The 18925-nt window shown below is 40.4% G+C and overlaps 1 protein-coding gene across 1 annotated transcript in view; it reads right to left on the bottom strand.

Annotated features, from left to right (window-relative positions):
* Nucleotides 1–14870, bottom strand: part of SERPINI1 (serpin family I member 1) — a 40420-nt gene extending 25550 nt beyond the window's left edge. Inside the window, exons 1-4 of the mRNA XM_019503249.1 lie at nt 14581–14870; nt 11880–12110; nt 8845–9039; nt 7737–7941 (exon numbers count right to left, since the gene is read on the bottom strand). Of these exons, the coding sequence (XP_019358794.1) occupies nt 7737–7941; nt 8845–9039; nt 11880–12110; nt 14581–14830 (881 nt within the window). The 5' untranslated portion in view covers nt 14831–14870. The remainder of the gene's footprint in view (nt 1–7736; nt 7942–8844; nt 9040–11879; nt 12111–14580) is intronic.
* Nucleotides 14871–18925: the final 4055 nt, after the last annotated feature.

Genomic DNA, 18925 nt, shown 5'->3' with positions numbered 1-18925 from the left:
GGCCTGCCCTGATCATGCAAGTGGCCCTCCTCTGGACCCTATCCATGTTGCCCACATCCCTCTTGAAGTGCGACACCCAGAACTGGATGTAGTACTCTAGCTGTGGCCTGATCAGTGCTGCATAGAGAGGGAGTATCACCTCCTTAGACCTGCTTGAGATGTATCTGTGGATGCATGACAAGGTACGGTTGGCCTTCCTGACTGAATCCCCACACTGCTGGCCCATGTTCATCTTGGCATCAATGATGACTCCAAGATCCTTTTCTGCCTCTGCACTGACGAGAAGGGAGCTCCCCAGCCTGTAGGTGTGGTGCTGGTTTTTCCTCCCCAGGTGCATCACCTTGCACTTGTTAGTGTTGAATCCCATCCTATTCTCATCCGTCCACCCCTGTAACCTGTCTAGGTCCGATTGTAGCCTATTCCTTCCTTCTAGTGTGCCCACATCCCCCCACATCTTAGTGTCATCAGCAATTTTGAACAGGGTGCTTTTTTACCCCCTCGTCCAAGTCACTGATGAAGATGTTGAACAGTGCGGGCCCGAGGACCGAGCCCTGGGGGACCCCACTGCCCACATCTCTCCCGGCTGAATAAGACCCATCCACTACCACTCTCTGGGTGTGGCCCTCCAGCCAGTTGGCGATCCATTTGACTGTGTAGATGTCGACCATTTGATGAGCTTTAGTTAAAGTGCCCCAGTAGCCATTTTTAAACCCACAGGGGGCTTATAAACATGATGCTGTGGCAATGCTAGAGAGCTTTAACTAGAACACAGAACAGACTTGAGTAATCAAGTCTGGTTTGACGTGTTCTTATTAGAACATGTCAGAACATGTGTATCGGCACCCAAAGATTCCATGAGACTTGCAAAACATATTAGCTATTAATCAACAAATGCATCAGTAAAAGTGAGGAGTCACAGGGTAGGATGGGGGACACCGGGTTTGAAAAGCAACCTGGAGATCACAAATAAACTATAACTGTGAGATAATACTTTTTTATTGTTTTTTTTTTTTAAACTCCAGGGAGATTGCTATGAGATAAAAATGGAACTTAAATAGGTTTAAATCTCTAGACTACTATACAGCAAACAATAAGCTTAGCAGATAAGTAATGAATAATAAGCCAGACAACAGAGAACCTGTAGAGAAAACATGATGCATGAAATGATGCTTTTGTATACTAAGCAGGGAAGAGGTTTGGGAATCATTTTCAAAAAAGTCCCTAAAACCCAGGGGAGAATTTTCAGTTGAAATGAAAAACAAACACAAAGTCATCTATTGTGTTATGAAATAAGATCTATACAGAAGATGATATTGATTCCATGTCAGACATAGTTTTGACTTCAGTCAAACAGGCAGGACAGATACTAATAAGGTGGTGGATGGATGAAGTTTACCAGAAGTCCCACAGGAATACTTTCCTACTTCACAATCAGATATAGACCTAGATCGGGGTGGGCAAAATAAGGCCTGGGGACCAGATCTGGCCCACTAAGGGATTCTGTCCAGCTTGTGGCAGGTCCCTCAGTCCTGCCCAGACCAGGCACAGTGGGGAGGCTGGTCCCTCCACTCTCAGGCACACAGCCAGGTCTGGGTAGCCCAGTGGCTGGACTCACTTCCTTGCAGCCCTGGTGGTGGCAGTTCCTTCTGGCAGCCACCACCATTGGACCTGGCCCCACTGTCCAGACACCCTGGCCTGTCTGCCCTGAACCAACTGCCAGGGGTGGATCCCGCACGGGCCAGGCATGTGGGTAGGTAGATGGGATGGGGCCGTGGGCAGCCAGGAAGCAGTGTTTGGGAGTGGGACTGGTGGCTGAGGCTGGGATTGTGAGGTGATGACAATGTGGGGCTGGGGCCAGAGCCATGATCCATTGCTCACATGGCCTTGTGATGGGCACGGTTCTGTGCACAGGAGTGTGCAGGGAGCGGATCATGGCTCTGCCCTGGGACCCAGCCCCACACTGTCACTGCCCCAAGATCCCAGTCCTGGCCCCAGACAACATCCTGTCTTCCCACGGCCCCATCCTGTCCACCTGGCCATGCATCCTGCCCACTTGAGTCCTGGCCATTTTCCATGGAGACCCTGGGATTGATAGGTGGTGTCAGCACGAGGCTGGGGCCCAAGGCAGAACTATGATGCACTCCCTGCACACCCCTGCCTGCTGAACCTGTGTCCATTGCAGGGGTGTGCAGGCAGTAGATCACAGGTTGCCCCAGGCCCCCGGCCCAGGCTTCACCACCTCATGATCCTAACCCCACCTGCTTGTCTTGATTTCTTCCTCTATCATGTGCATAATGTGGTTGTTACTGAGCAGATAAACTAAGCAGCCACACCCATTCTTTCAGAAGCTCCAAGAGCTTCTACCTCCTGGGCCCATAAGCAAGAGGAGACACGCTGGTACTTCAAAAGTTAAAAATAGAGCAAATCATTTTCACAACTCATCAGACAACAGTCAGTCACTGAAGAATTATAGTTTCTTAGCAGTACTTGAAGGATAATCTGACTTAAATGTGAAATTAGGTAGGGAGTACAGGGCAGGGAGTAGAAAGCAGAGCAGTAGATCATGCAGGGCTCAAGAGGATCAAAGCAGCACTCAGGGAGGGTGCAGAGCTTAATTTGTGGCATGCTTGCCACAAAGGTTCGTACCCACTGGCTGCGAACGTGGCTTCAGATGCTAAGTCCCTGCATGCATTTCACTCCTTAGCTCCTTTTCTTTCTTTGCTTAACTTTCCCCTTCCCCTTTTTTAAATTTTAAGTCAAAACTTAAAATGTGAAACCCTGATGCATTCTATCCATGGCCTGAGATGAAGAGAATAGTATAAGAATAAAAACCAAACTCTTCTGTATTGTTATAAGGCTTGTTTACACAGCCAAGTCAGTGCCCAGTTTGTTAGGGTATGAATTAAAACTCACTAGCTATTCCAGTCTAACTTCACACTATGACAGAAGGCTACTTCACCCAAAGGCATTCCTAGTGCATACTAGAAGTGATCATACCAGGAAATAGGGCTGCCCTAGTTTACTATGTGCTAACCTCCCTGCATAGACAAGCCTAAAGAAATGGAAGATGGACATGAAAAGATGGGTGTGAATGAAATCTTGTTTGCATGCAACACTTCTGGAAAAATGGTTATTTATTTTGTTTCATTCATCTATGACTAATTAGGTGATTCCCGAAGGGTGCATTTCAAGGGAGGAGTGACTTAGATTTGGACTGAATTCACAAGTTTAAAGAAAAGCAGTAATGTTTATTGCAATAAATTAGAAAAGAAACTGAAAAATCTATGTTCCTAATTGGTCCCACCACATTTTTACACAGAGATTAGGAGGGTAGGAGTGGGGGGAGAGGGGGAAGAGGAAACATAAGCAAACTAAGCAAAGGAGTTACTGGGTTAAATGCACGGGTGATCTGCTCCTCTGCTTTCTGTTCCCTGACCTGTACTCGCTACCCAATGTGCCGCTCTCCTTTCTGCTCCCTGCCCTTTTTGCCACCATATTGTCTATCCCCAGCCTAATCTGCCACATGCCACACATGGAAGCTGCCTGTGCCACTTGTGGCACATGTACCACAGGTAGGCCTCCCCTGTTCTAACTTGTCAGCGGGGATCCTGGTTTTCTCTGATTTAAAAAAATCCCCAATTTTTGGTTAAAAAAGGAACCCCAAATTTGCGATTTTCTGTGATTAAAATGAAACATCAATATGTACATATTAGTGATGTTTCATTTAAATCATGGAAAAACGTGGATTTGGGGTTACTTTTTACCAAAAATTGGGGATTTTTTTGAAAATCACAGAAAACCAGGATCCCTGCTTATCAGGGAGCCTAAATTATAATATAGCCAGTTGAGAAATACAGATATGTTAACCTGAATTTCAGTTGTGGTTTTCAGCAGCATTAAATTGAGGAAATGTGAGTAGGGGACAAAACATATATGCTTATTTTGCCCGTGAGGATCTGAAAACAGTTCTTCCTCCAGTCTTTCAGCCCTCTGTGCGGTAAATAGGGAATGCTACAATATTTCACTCAGAGGCATCCACGGCTTTATACATCTCCTTTACAATCACGTCCCATCAACAAGACCTGATACATGCAGCACAGGGAGCAGCCCCAGGAAACAAAAAACAAAGGTGGAAACTTCCTGCTTTTTGTGGAGAGGGAAGGAAGAGCAACAATTTGTAGCAAATTAAACTTTCAATGGTTATGAGCAGTTTGAACCATATTTTAAAGTACAGCAAATAAAAAGAAACAGTCATTTTACAAGTTCAGGAATATTTAAGCAATCCCTTTGAGGAGCTCCTCCGACTGTCCCACTGTTATTAGCCAGTAGTTCTGCCCTTTTATTTTCTTCAAATAAATTATATTTGGAAGACAATTTTGCAAATTAGTTTCATGGTCTGTTTCACTTCTGCACAAAAGTGGATTAAAATGTTGATCACTTTAGCCTGGGTTAAGCTGGAAACAATGATTTGAAAATGAAAATGAGAAAGTATAATTTAACAATTCTGTACAATTCTCCCCTTTGCTCTTAAGAAGAGCAATACACAATTTCATTTGCACACTGATAGCGCAGACAGAAATTGGAAAGTTGTGATTAACTCTGATTTGGCTAGTCATTGCAGCCCTATTACAAATGTATAAGTTTAAAAATGTTCACTTTATAATTGGATAGCATCTTTCAGGGTATGAAAATTTAATTTTATTCCATTGCTGCTTTCATTTTCTCAGTGGACAGAGCCTGCAGGCCACATTTCATAACATGCCTTTCTGAGTCAGAGCATAAAATATTTATGAAGTGTTTATTTAGTGCATTGATAAAATCCTGCAGATCACCTCTGAATCCTAATGGAAATCTAGCTTCTGGATGTGCACAATTAAGCTCTGGAATTTAATAAGGGAATTACAGTATCAGTGTATTGCATTTCAAGCTTACTCTCATTATCTCTCATAATCTGAAAAGAGAGATAAATGACATTATTTTATCATTTTCACTATGCTTAATTCATTAAATGTTTACAAAGGGCTTTGAGGTCATGCGGTGAACAGAGTGAAGTAAAGTTACTTTGAAAATGCCTGTGTTTTTCAACTGTTAGGGACTAGCTACACAACCTGACTGGGCATGAAGACATAGAGCAAGGTGTGCATGTGTGGGGTGAGGGGCTAGCCAGAGGAAGAGGAGTGGTAGGAATAAAGAAATCTGTATAACTTGCAGGGCTGGATTAAATACTAGGTATCATAATCCTTGCCTAGGCCACTGGCTCCTAGAATCATGCCATTAAAGAAAGTCTTCATTTTCAGTAATATTTCCACTGTGCTTTCTTTGCCCAAAACTAGCTTAAGATTACTAAAGAAAACTGGGGGGAAAACCTGGACATGCTAGTATGTAATTAAGGGAGCAACTGACTCGGAGTCTGCGAGTTAAATAGTGAGAGGGGCAGAATGCCCCAAGTTTTCCAATGGGGCACTGATGTCAAGGCACTTTCCTCTGGAGGGTCCTGACAACCCCTCTCTGGCAGATAACTGTGTATACAGCAGGCGAAGAACATACTCAAGTTCAACAGATGCTCTGACTGCTGTGATGGTTTCTGATCGGCATCCTTTTTTCTCTAAAATGGAGGCTGCACGCAAGAAGAGGTGGGACTTCCTATCACTCCTGAGATTGGAGGAAATAAAGTCTCAAGCTGACTCAAGCTGCTGCCCCGGCTTCTCTGGCTAGGGTTCCCAAGCAGCATCACTGAAAACAGGGATGGTACCAAGACTTGAAGTAGAACCCTAAGGGTGGCCTTGTGGTGTAGGGTGCCTTAATCCAGCCCTATAACTTTGGATTTGGCTTGCAATCACGAATATGCTCTTATACTAGCTACAGGTATTTTCATGAAAATGGCCTATACACTGGAGTGAGTTTGGTCAGCAGCATTTTATTTGTTTAAAATGTAATAATTAAAAAGTATCCACTCTCCTCACAAAGTACATACACACACACATTCAATGAAACACTAAACCAAAATAAAAAGCTGTAACTATCATTTTATGTCTTTTTCACCACCAACAGAAGGGTGGTAAGGACAGAGCTGCTTCCTTAAAACCACTGGACCATAATGCACTTCAGCTGTCCTCTGCAACCATCTGTCCCTTCCATTTTTTAAACATTCAGTAAGAGGCCTATAGAAATCATTAAATCAAAAATAAATTAACTGAACAATTATTTTCTTCCATATACACATAATGAAGATCAACTAGTCTAACAAGAGACATTAAAGCAGTAAAAAGATTGCTTTCCAAAGAGCATATGCATCTCTGAGGAAGTTTTTCGTGTGCAATGAGAAAGCTGCCAATTTCATGTCAAGAAGACAGATACACTGCAAACAGCGAGGGACCTACATATCCCTCTTCTCACTACAGGAACACCTTGAATACTGAAAATGCTCAGATTATATAAATACTTAGTAAGTAAGGTCACCGACAAGTTTGTAAGGATCACCCTGTATTTGTGCACCAAAGAAAAACCTGCTGGAGGGCTTGTATTTGATAGAACAGATCTGTCATTGCTCCAGGTAAGCAGCAGAAATCAACCTTTCAACCAGGAAATCAGTACTGACAGTACTGAATCAGTAAAAAGGGTATTTGTGGCTCAAACTCTATTCGAAGGAGAAAAAAAAAAAAAAGCCCTTTTGGAAATATTGTCTCTAAAGGCTCTCTCCCTGCTTCCTGTTAAATTCATACCTGAAAATTTTAGTACCCACTTCTCCTGCAAAGAAAGCAATAAATCAAAAGCCACCCAAGAAACAGAGGCTGATATTTTCATGGGCAATAGTACTTGCTATCATGTCTCCATTTTTCTGCTATGCCCTATACCTGGGTGTCGTTAGAGCAGGTAAAATGAAGTAGACATGCACCCCCATCAAAAACATGTTGGGCTTCCATATTAACATTTGGATGAAGTATTAGGGCTGAATCATAAGCAACAGTGAACCAGCTGTTCATATTTATTTACATGGATCTAACTCACTGGCTCAAATACCAAATAGGTGCAAAAGAGTTTGATGACACATAGCTATAAACAATTTCCTGGGTCTTATATAGGATCAGTCACATAACCCAGGCAATGTGTGTGCCTATGGAAATATTCCATTTGAGCACACGCAACATATATTTGCATTTAAATTAGAAGCATGTACTTAAGTTTGAAAATTTGGCCCCATCTTTATTCTGTCTCTGCCTTTGTGCATGATAATATGCATTATTTGTCTAGGGGAAAATACAGTATCATTGCTGAAAAAACAAATTAGAATTGCCTTCTAGCACTCCAGCCTTTGTAAGCACATAGGTGAATGCTGTTTAGCACCCTTTAAATTAGCAGTGAATAGAAATTTGATTAGTATCCAAATGAAACATTTCATCATTTATTGATTCTCATAGTTGCAATATTTTTATGCATCAGGTTTTAAATGGTACTCATCTGTAGTACTGCTTTTTGCAGCATATAGCAAAAGCCATCATGTGGGTCAGATAATTTCCTGAGAGAATTCATTTCTGTGGGTGCATTCATACTTTGCTCACCAACCACCGCACCTCCAGTGTACATCTCTGGGAATTTCACTAGGCTATAGTAACCTGTGGTTGGTTGTTGAGTCACATTAGATCTGCACAGGATGCTCAGATTATAGCTTTTCTTTATTCTAAATTGCAGCCTGGATGTTTTGACTTCAAAATTAATACTTGGAATAACATCCTTACCGTGGTAGATACACCTCCACTTTCTGTTTTTTCACAGAGCTAGCCCATTCCTCAATCAACTGGGCTTTGACCAGCGGTTCCAGGGTGACCAGTGGAACTTCCTGTCTGGAAAGAACGATCATCATACTTATCTCATCCCCCTCATATGGTATTTCCAGAACTTGATAGATGCCTCCAGCTTCGTTGGAGCCATCACTAAACTCTCCTGTAAGACAGGAAGAATTCTATCAGAAGCATTTCCTTTGAGCTCTGTCTTCACTCAACAGACTTGGGAAAAATATGAAAGGGAGGTTTTGTGCTACGCAATATTGATAACTGCAGGACAAAACAAGAATACTGCGGAGTCTATTCCATACAAGGTCTCCTATCATGATCCTCATTTCAGTATTCAATTATCAAAAATGCATCAAATACATTCAGAAGAATGCAAACTAGGAACCTTAAAATTATCAAACATACCTTAAGCTTAATACATGTTGCAATGAATACATGTATGTTGATAAAAATGACTTACTAGTTTACTACACCTGCTCACTCCTCCATCTGTCCAAACCCAGTTTTGTTAGTCTACTGGATATATAGCTATATAGCTGTTTATTTCCTCTTCTCCAATATCACTGGGCCAATGGTCAGCTGGCACAGCAGTCCTGTGCTCAAGCTCATGTTAATTTATGAGCTAGGTATTCTACATTTTAGAAATATGAAGTCATACATACATCTATTTTGAACATTTCCATTTCTTTGATATATGATAACCGAGAGCTACTTTTAGGCATGATAACACATGACACCTTCCATCAGAATATGATGAAATAAATACTCTTCATAGATATAAAGTGGCTAGAGTTAGTGGGCCAGCTTTTCCAGATTAGGAAATCACACACAAAGCTAAAATGAACAAGCAAACCAGGTAACTACATATTTAGGTGGATAGTTACAATGTTAGTGGGCATCTGAGGCATCCTCCTGTGGGTTAGTAGTATTTAGGTTTGCAGCTGCCAAACTATATGCGCAGAACTGTGTATGACACAATATGCTTAAATCACAATTCTTTCTTAATTGCAGAAATGTTAAGTGCTCTAAATGATCTGCTTAGATCTCAGCTCACCATAGTAAAATTCTCCCTGTTGGTACATCATCGGAATCTGCACTTCACTTTCATCATCTTTAGTGAAAGAGAAAGTTCTTGTGTTTTCAGGCCTGAACTGAGACTTCCAGTTTCCCTTAAAGTAAACTGCATTGATGAGGGCCAAATGAGTCAGGGCACTAAAATCCCTTGATGACACGAAATCTTTGATCATATCTGTCAGAGGGAAAAAAAGGGGGGGAAAAGGAAAGAGTGCTTCAATTTGCATACCAAACTGAACATGAAATCAAAACTTTTTCAGCTTGTAAAATGCAAGAAAAAAATAAAAAAAAATATTACACTTCCTTATAATGTCCAATTCAGATATTCCCAGTAAATCCCAAATTAAACTGTCATTCTTTTGGAAACCTAAAGCACTGTTGGGGTATGTAAACCTTTCTGTCAAGAGCACAATTGCTTCTGAGCATCAGTTTTGAAACATATGCTATACTGAAAAGAAAATGTAGTTCAAACAATTAATCTTTTTCCTAGTGCTACTGTATGGTTCACAGATTTCTTCTTGGGGTTGAGCAAAACTTCTTTGGACTTTGGCTCCAATTCAAAGCTGTAGTTAAACATACATTTAACTTTAGAAAACATAAGTAGCCCCAGTTAGGTCTATACTCTATAGTAACGTGTAGCCTAATCTTGAGGCCATCTCAGGGTCCCAACGATTTCGAGGTAAAAGCATAATTATAAACACTGTAAGTCCTCAGCATTGGCCCACTGACATTTGCTCATAGAAAGGAAAGGAGCAAAGATATCTTATATCTGCTCTAGTCATGGGAGGTCCTTTAGTTGGGTATAGCAGCTGCTCTGCCCACACTCCTGAATCAATCATCCCAATCAGAGTTCATTATCTGTTACCTGCAGCTGATTGGAAACCACTTGTTATTGGTAACCTAATTTCAAGTTTCTACTTCTGAAAGAACAGTAACCGATCTAACTCAATGCACTGAATTTAACAATTTCCCTCAGATGAGTTCCTTGCATCCCTTTTGTGGCTAACATACTAGTCAATGCTATGAAGGCATTTGTTACTCATGTTGCCATGTAATGTGTGAAAATGAAGGCTCCCTCCAATCTGGCTACTGTTTCCCAAATGTAAGGTTTAAACGCAGAGGCAAATTCTGCCTTTGGATGCACATGCACGGCTCCAGGGACCAGTCAGTTGATGACAAGGTTGTTCAGAAGAAGACAGAATTTGGTTTATGATATTCTAGGGTTGCCCATGTCTCTTTTTAGCCTTCATTTTCTACAAGGTGCTATCCCCTGACATCTCATTTTTGCCAATGTTTTCCAACCAAATCTTGTTAATGCACATTGCTGCATGCTAATTCGAATACTCCTCACCACAGAAACCTTAGGCAGCTACGTCTTTGCTTTTATACAACCTGCTTTACTTATATTATTCAGTTTTATGAATGCAGCATGTTTAACGTGCCATTAATGAAATTCTGCCTGTCTTCTGTGAGACAGAGAAAAATGGTCTCTTCCACCTTCAACACAGCAGCCAAACAAAACGTGAAATCTAGTGATCGAGAGACTCTAGGTCAAGGGACAACTTTTGCCTTAGTCAGCTCAATGTGTCTCTACCAGATGCTGACTGCCAGCTTGGTCAGCACATAGGATGCTTGCACAGCAGGCGATAGACAGGGGATCATGCTGCATCTTTTAAAAGGAAGAAAAATATGCATCTCACTGTGCATTCACCCAGACTTGAGCCATCTTGTTCTGTGCCAGCAATGAGAGACTCAGGTGCAGCACGAACAATGCACTAAGCCACAGAAATCGAAGAACCAGACAGCAGAAGCAGGTTTTTGCCTCTCAAATGTAACATATCCCGTGACATTTAGAGGGGGGGTGAGCTCGAGTGGTTGAATTCAAAAGTAGAAAGTGTCATCATATGGATGTCTTCCCACTTTTTGCCACATATTTTCATATTTTTTAAACATAATATTACATTGTTTTCTTCTCATTACAAATCTAGCTGCAGGTTCTTAAAGTCTCGCTTGGTGAGATGTGTTGTATAAAAAGAGATTTTGACCTTAGCTTCAGCTTTACAATGGTGCAGCTGAAACCAGAATCTGGCCTCTATTATTGTATTAATGTACAGCTTAATATTTTAGAGGTATGTTCCAAATAAAGAAAGAATCAGGAAAAAAAAATGTTTTATCTCCACCTTTTGCCACAAACACTCAACTTTTACACAGCTACTCCAAGCATGCATAAAACCAATCACCCAATAAGTGTTCCTTATGTGCACAGAACAGACTATTACCATACGGATCTGAAGGGATTCATGTACTTTTTTCTTCTCTTTTACCAAAGGCCTCTGTTCACCTTAATAGCAATTTTATTAATGGTGTAATACTATTTTTAGCTACATTTACATGTTACCCACTGAAGTCAGTAGACAGTTGTGTGCAGATCTAGTGATAACGTTTAGTTGCAAATTTATCAAAATTGCCTTTCATTGTGTTTACTATGCATTCCTTGGTGTCTTGGGACTGATTGTGGGAGGCAGTGAACATCCATGAATCCAAGTGACTTGTACTGAGCAAGCACAATTCTCATTTATCCCAACCTCAGGCCACTGATCTGCATCAACATACTCATGTAGTAACAAGCAGCTGATAAAGAAATTATGAAGAACCAATTTCTTTTTATTAACTAACTGCATTAAAATACAGAAAATAGAAAATCAATTCAGAGTGGCTACTATTAAGGTGTCACTACTTGCCAATAAATACTGCAGTTATTTCCTGTTTCATTGGCAAAAACCAGTTTCTGAGATATACGTATTGTGTGGTTAGTGATAACTAATGTTGGCTTTTTAAAATGGACTGCCACTGTACAGAAAAAGTAAAGAGAACTGATGCTAGTAATCTCTCTAAGAGAGAAGATACTTTAATCTTAAATGAAATAGATAACAGGCAGGAAAGAAATTCTGCAGTATTGCTTTGGAATCACAGAAATATTTACAGGAAAGTAATAAAAGAACCACAGAAACTTACTGTTTGTATGATTTTCCACCCACTTATTAATGTGACTGGCAACAGCTGCACTTTGACCAAAATCTACGTTTTCTACTTCAGCCTTGAAGTATTTTTTCACCAACTCCAAAAATTTGTCGCTGATATGAAATCCATTCTGTACATAGAGGGAGTTGGCAATTTTCATCACATACTGGCTTTCCTCACTATTTACCGTATCAGAAAGTTCCTTCAAGAAAGAAAATTCTTCACCTGCAGACAGAGATCAAAAGTACATTCAGTAGGACTACTGTATCAGGAAAGAAAATTATTACATACATTTCCCTTTAAAGATTAATGACGCCATTTTAGCTTCCAGTACAGAACATCATTTTATTTTATTTTATTTTTTGTTGTTTGTTTTAGCCAAACATGTCAGAGGTCAATGAAAAAAAGCAACAGTGACCAAGATGTACTGTCAGATTATTGACAATAACTTGCGCATTCTGTCATAGATCATTTTGTTTCAGATCTCGAAGATGTAAAACAGAGTGCGTGGCACTGATTCCTACCTTAGTTTTCTACTGCCCACAACAGAAATCATTAGTAAGCCATTTTCCAAAGCCACCATACGCTACACTGTCAGTTGTAATCCTTTCAGCTGTCCCAGTATCAAAAGGCATCATTTTCATCTTCTCTTGTGTATATCCATCCCTAATGCATCTAAATGTCAATAGTTTATGCCTTGGTTAAACAAGAAAAACAACCCATGAATTTCAAACTAAATTCTTCACTGAGAGCTCTGCAAAGCTTGGGTCTTGAAGACTTCAGTTAATCTCAATTGTCAGGACAATGCCTGGGGTCCAACAGAAGCAGGCTCTTTAGGTAACCAGAGCTCAGACAGGCAGTGACAGGCTTCATAAATTAAAAATCCCAGCAACCTGAATTGCTCTCCGAGCCAAAGCAAAAGCCAGGAAAGCATGTGGAAAGAGATGTGCCCTGTTTAAGATCACCTGCACAACAATTTGAGCAACCTGCTGTTTTCTACCTGAAGTCAAAGCTTCTGGGTAGTCTGTAAACGAAACTCCAACTAGTGAGCACTGCAGTAATTCAGACCAACCTGGAAAGAAGCTGGGGGTGCAATCTGCACCAAAAAATGGTACATAGTCTGGTTTGCAGTTTCTTCACTTAAACTGTAAATCTGGTCACCATTTGCAAGTGCTTTAGAAGCAAAGTGTAGAACAAAATAGCAACAAATACCTGCACAGAGGCAGACATGATCTATGTGGGATGCTGTGCCAAGTGACCACTAAAAGGCCAGTGGATGTATTTATATTACACATACCTGTACAGCAAAACTTTTTACTCCTTATAGGCTCCACCAAAATGCCCCTCCACCATTGCTTTTACAAAGGCCCTGCTGATGGGATTCATTCACAGGTTTCCAAGCAAGTGCCTGTGCATACTGCCTTCCACAACTACTTTCACACCTTTGAATGGATGCTGTCCCACTGTTGTCATGTAAAGGGGCACACAGTTCATACACTTAGCAACAAGGAACCATGTAGAAAGGTCAAATAGATTTACTTTATCAGAGCAAAATCTATGAACAAAATGTTATGGTCAGTTACATCTGTGCAGAAACATTAGTTATGTGGATGTAACTGCATGTAGGGTATAATTCAATATTAGAAGCAACTGTTTTGTTCTGTGTAAAGGAAAAAAATGGATTTATTTTTTACATTATTATTTTTCTGTCTTTCTATTTCAACTTACAAGCAGTGCATACAATACATGGTATCTGCCTATCTATTGTAGACTTAAGTGGAAGTTTCCTGACTAATGATACTAAATATTTACCCCAGCAAACCAGCTGTTTAAACCTTGCCTATTATCCCAAATCATTTAGTTCCTGTAAAGAATTACAGAATAGTAACACAAAAGATACTTGCATTAGATTAAAAGTAAAGTCATATTTGCAATATTACACAAACTGAATTTCAAGATTTATTACATTTCAAATGGAATGACGAAGAAGTTTTCATTCCTTCTCCTATACCAGGGATGTCAAAACTTATGGCCCATGTGCTGGATTCAGCATGTGTCTGAAGGCGATTTCAGCAGAGCTTGTAGAGGGGCCAGAAATTCAGGGGCAGGGCTTACTGCCAAAATCCTAGGCAGAAAGTCACATTGTCAATGCATGTTGGCAGCAAGAGGTCAGCATCAGCTGCATTAATTCACGGAGGCTGCTGCTATATCTGAGCCACTCTGCAAAGAGCCCTGTGGTCCAGATGCAGCCCAGGGGATAGGGGGAGTTTTACACCCCTGTCCCCAATAATACTGTGCAATTCTATTACTTTGATTTCCAAACTGCTTTACAAATGCTGTACTTTAACAAATGTACTGATCCATCCCAAAAGCTTTTTGAGGCTCTCTAGGTGAATGTCATTGCTATTTTACAAAGGGAAGCCAAGGTGAAGAGTTAAAATGATTTGCTTAAGATTCTGGTGTCTTCTGCTGTCAGGGCCAGGATTAGATTTCAGGCCTCTGTAGCTCTCAATCTTATGCTGAATTCACTGGAAGATGCTTTAACCTGCTAGGATTATCAATTAGGATGTCATGAAACCTACTGACTAAATAATGATCAATGAACAAAGCCTTGACATTTCCATGGTTGTTCAATAACCTCCAACTCTTCTTTTAAAATAAAAATACATAGAGAAACTCAATTAGAAGACCTTACCATTTTTCAAGCTGTCAAACCCCATGGCATGTCGAATTTCTTTTAAGGTGGACCCGTGGGCTCCAAGCTCCACCATTCCCATGGCAATTGCAATGCTCAGAGGAGAGAAGAGAATATTCTCATCTACTCCTGTAGCTCGCAGCTGATTGTAAACATTCACAGAAAACTCTGCAACGGTTTCATCAGGGAAATTTGTGTTGAAGGCCTTGCTTTGCAAAACAAGCAAAGACAACAGTCCAAGGATGTACATGTCTGGCACGTTTCAGATCTGCAAAATACATTTTATAGGAGATGAGTTCACTTAATTTAAGAAAGAACAGGATCATTTAAAAGCACAGGGGAGAAGAACATACCAAGTAAAGTCAGTTATGTTGTTTTGTGCCCTAGGTGAAAAATATAATTTAAGTATTTTAACGTGGTGGCAGAGCAGCTTAAGACATGTGGCTCCCCAGCTCAGTGATTGGCCATGAAGAGACCCCGAGTGCCCCCCTCAGACCCAGGAGGAACCAGTCATCGAGCCAGGGGGCAGGGGAAAGGGACGGGTCCCCTCATGTGCTCCACGGCTGAAGTGGACTGGAAGTGCTTCTGGTCCACTTCTGGGTCTGCTGAAGAGCATGCTGGGGACCCCCCATGCTCCCAGAAGATGCTCTATCTGCCCCACCATCTCAGCATTCATGAGCTGAAGTAGAAAAAACATATAAAGCTGAGACTATGTCCAAATTGTTGAATCTCTCCAAATCGAATCAGAGGCTTCTGATTCAATTCAGAGAGATTAATGGGTCTCCTGATTCTATTCGGATTCGGAGATTCAGCCGCTGAATTGGGCCGAGTCTCCTCTGAATTGAATCAGCGACCAAAGCTTCACATAGCCCTACTAGTCATGTCACAACCTTGTGTACTACTGGCTATAGTAACTGGTGTGGCTTAACCACACTAGCTCAATGGGTCACTAGACTCAATTGTAGAAGCTGATACATATAGTCCAATGTTGTAAACTTCAGATTACAACATAAAACCACAGTCACATTTATTTTGTGTTCTTTTGCTTTTGAAATTGGCCTACAGTAGAATAACACAGACCCTTCTGTCTGCAAAAGTAGTAAGGCCAAGAGAGACAATCAAAATAGTTTTTGAAGAATAAGAAAAGCTTTTCATCCAAATAGGACCTCTCACCCCACCTCTTCAATAGCTTTTTCCCCCCAAGGTCCTGTTAATTTATCTTATATTATGGCAGTTCAATCGATGGCACTGAAGTACAAAATTCTGTAGGTCTGCACCAAGGAAGCTTGTCCCATTGTTTAAAAAGCAATCTAAGGATGTGCATTGCTGTCCAAAACTGGTGAAGGTGTGCATTCTCATATTTAACTGCTATGCTAAGAAAAGGATATTACATGGTGGCTTGGTTACAAACCATGTGTCAACTCGCTGGTGAGAGATTTTGAATGGAAAAAAATGAAAAAGTTAGTGAAAAACATGGATCATTGATTAAGTGGAAAGAAAAAAGAGCTACCTGTTGGAAATAAATTAACTGTTAGTCAGTGTCTAGTTTTGCCAACTAGATGCAAGTAACCATGTGGTAATCTCTAAAGGAAGGGCCAGCTGATTTTTATTTTGCCAGAAATATCCTTTAGGGAAAATTCCAACAGAATGGGGACCTAAGGAATTCAGTAAAATGCTACTACCCAGATTTTCTGTCAGGTCACCCACAACCCAGGCTGAAAATGCTTCAATAAAGAGCATTGCTGCCAGCTCTTCCACCTGTATCTTAAGTCTCATGATGCCAGCTGCCAGTTTGACGTTAGAATTTGAGAATCTTAGTTTTCATGAAAAAATGCAAGTTTCTAGTCCTGACAGCTACAGCAAAATACTTCCACAAACTAAATCCCTTAAAACAAAAATGAGAAGGCAAATAAAAGATAAAAGACCTGGAAAAAAAAATCATGATTTTTGGGGGCCTGAATAGATTTCTGAATCTGAGAACTGGCAATTACTGAAGTCATGCAATTTGTCTAACTATTCCAGACAGTTCATGATCTCTGTGTAATAATACTTAACATTTAGATAGTACATTTTATCTTCAAAGGACTGAACAAGCATTATCTAACTGAATCACACAGCACCCCTGAGTGGTACAAAATTAAGTATTATTGCCCCATTTTATAGATTGGAAACCATAGGAAGGATCAGGGTGCATGCGTGTTTTGGCAATGACTCTGATGCAGTCACTGTTTAGTGCTTTCTAACCCCCAGGCACAGATCAGATTTTTGCTTTGTTTTTTCAGTGAAACTGTGAAATACATACACTTGTTCACAGGTGAGGGAACTGCACTATAACTGCTCACAAAAGCAGGTCTTATTGAGGCTCTAAAAGAGTTTATGCATATTAGCCAAGCATCCTCTTCATGCATCCTTACTGACTCTAGGTTAAATAACTGTATGGGACACTGAGATGGGACAAGGTTCATAAACCCCTCACACTTGAAGTTACCTGTGCTTCTTAATCATTTCTTGGACAGTAACCAGATCAATCATTCTCCCAGTACTTCAGAAGATATCAAAAATCTCCGCTGTAGGCTCTTTTATTTCACTTGCTATTTGCTTTAGAATGATGCAGAATAAATCATCTGAGCCTGGAGCACTGTCAGTTTTGAATAGTGCTTATGACTTGACTACCTATTTTAGCATAATCATAAAATGATCTAACATTTCTATCTCCTGAGGAAAACGTCTCCCACTCTTTGAGGCACAACCTGCATGATTTCTTTCATGAACACTGAGGCAGTGAATTCATTCAGGTCCAAATGAATATCAGCTTTATCTGTCATGAGCTTTCCAGTTGCATCCTTTAATGACATTAAGGATCTCATACCTGCCTGTTTGCTACCTGTTGTTCTAAGAAGCGTAATGTTTCTTGAGCTTACCAAATAATTAATAGATTTATCACTGCTATCTCTGCACTTCAGGCTTCTTTATCTGAGCGAGAGAAAGAAAGTTAGAGACAGAGAAAGTGAATGTTTATATGTCTCTGGAGACTGGCCGGTATTATTTCACAATCCCACAGCCCCCTTGAGCTAAGATCACAACAGGGCAGAATAATCTTAATGTTGTGGCTTCCTGTTTGAAGTCTCTGGGTTTATCTTGTGAACCACGTTTACACACCTAAGAGTGCTAACATCATGTGTTACCACATGGCATCCTTGTAAGGCTCTTGTGGTTGAAAAATCACTGTGCTGTACAAACACATAGTAGAAAACAATCTAAATGCATGATGGGACAAGGACTGGGGGCCACACGGCAGGGAAAGGGGGGAGGAAAAGAGAAAAAATAGAAGCCTCATAATTTATATTTTAGATGTGAAAAATTGTGGTACAATAAGATTGTTTTGTCCAGGACCCATAGGAAGTCTGTGACAGAGACAGGACCAAAATCCAGCTCTTCCAAGACCCAGGACATAGTTTTAAACAGAAACCCATCTTTACTCTTGAATGATGAGCTCAAAGCATTATCCTACTTCTTAATCCTGTCCCCCAGTTCTGGGAAACAGCCATATAGTGGTCTAAACTGAAAAACACGTGAGTTATAGAACGGGAATATAAAAAAGTGTTCTGCTGAGCAGGAAGGGGGGTGTAACTAGTTGATTCCATGCCACTGACAGGGGTAATTAGTTTGTTGCACTAGCATAATCTAATCTTTCATTTACAAAAAAGGAAGAAGGATATTTCCAAACCTTTTTGTTTGTGAAGACAGTTTTTCAGCACTTTCTCATCTATGCTGCAGCTCAGTAGGTTAAAACAGCATGGAACAAGATACACGTGCATAAATGTCAATACTTAGGTTAGATCTAGGTAAATGCAAATATTTTTAATCAGGTTAGATGGGGGACCAAAAAACCAAAATAAAATAAATCACATACAAAACAAAAAACCTGCCTGCATTCACTCCCCTTACTTGAGGTCCTGGACTTCTACAATATTTTTAAATAGCTATTTTGCTAGCCAGAGTGAAGGGTTGATTTCTTTCTGCTTTGTAAAGGAACTACATCGGATTCCTATCCATTACATGGCCAGGCACTGTATAAGGAGAGCAGTAGTGTGACTTCATTCAGTCTTGATCATTAAAATATGTTGTTCTTACTCATATTTTGAGCTAAGCAGTATTAATATATTAAAGCAAAAATTAGATGACTATATTTAACTTAGTAAATGAATGGGATACCTGGACATTTTATACTCAGCTTATCCTGACTTACTTTATTGCAACCAGAAAGGAAAACTTCAATTGATACATAATTTTGTCCACCAAAATTTTGATGTAGAGGTTTTCAAGTTTCTTGTTTACCCTCCTT

Source organism: Gavialis gangeticus, unplaced genomic scaffold, assembly GCF_001723915.1.
Source record: "Gavialis gangeticus isolate Ggan-Ray unplaced genomic scaffold, GavGan_comp1, whole genome shotgun sequence".
Lineage (NCBI taxonomy): Eukaryota > Metazoa > Chordata > Crocodylia > Gavialidae > Gavialis > Gavialis gangeticus.
This window is presented reverse-complemented; position numbering and strand designations above follow the sequence as displayed.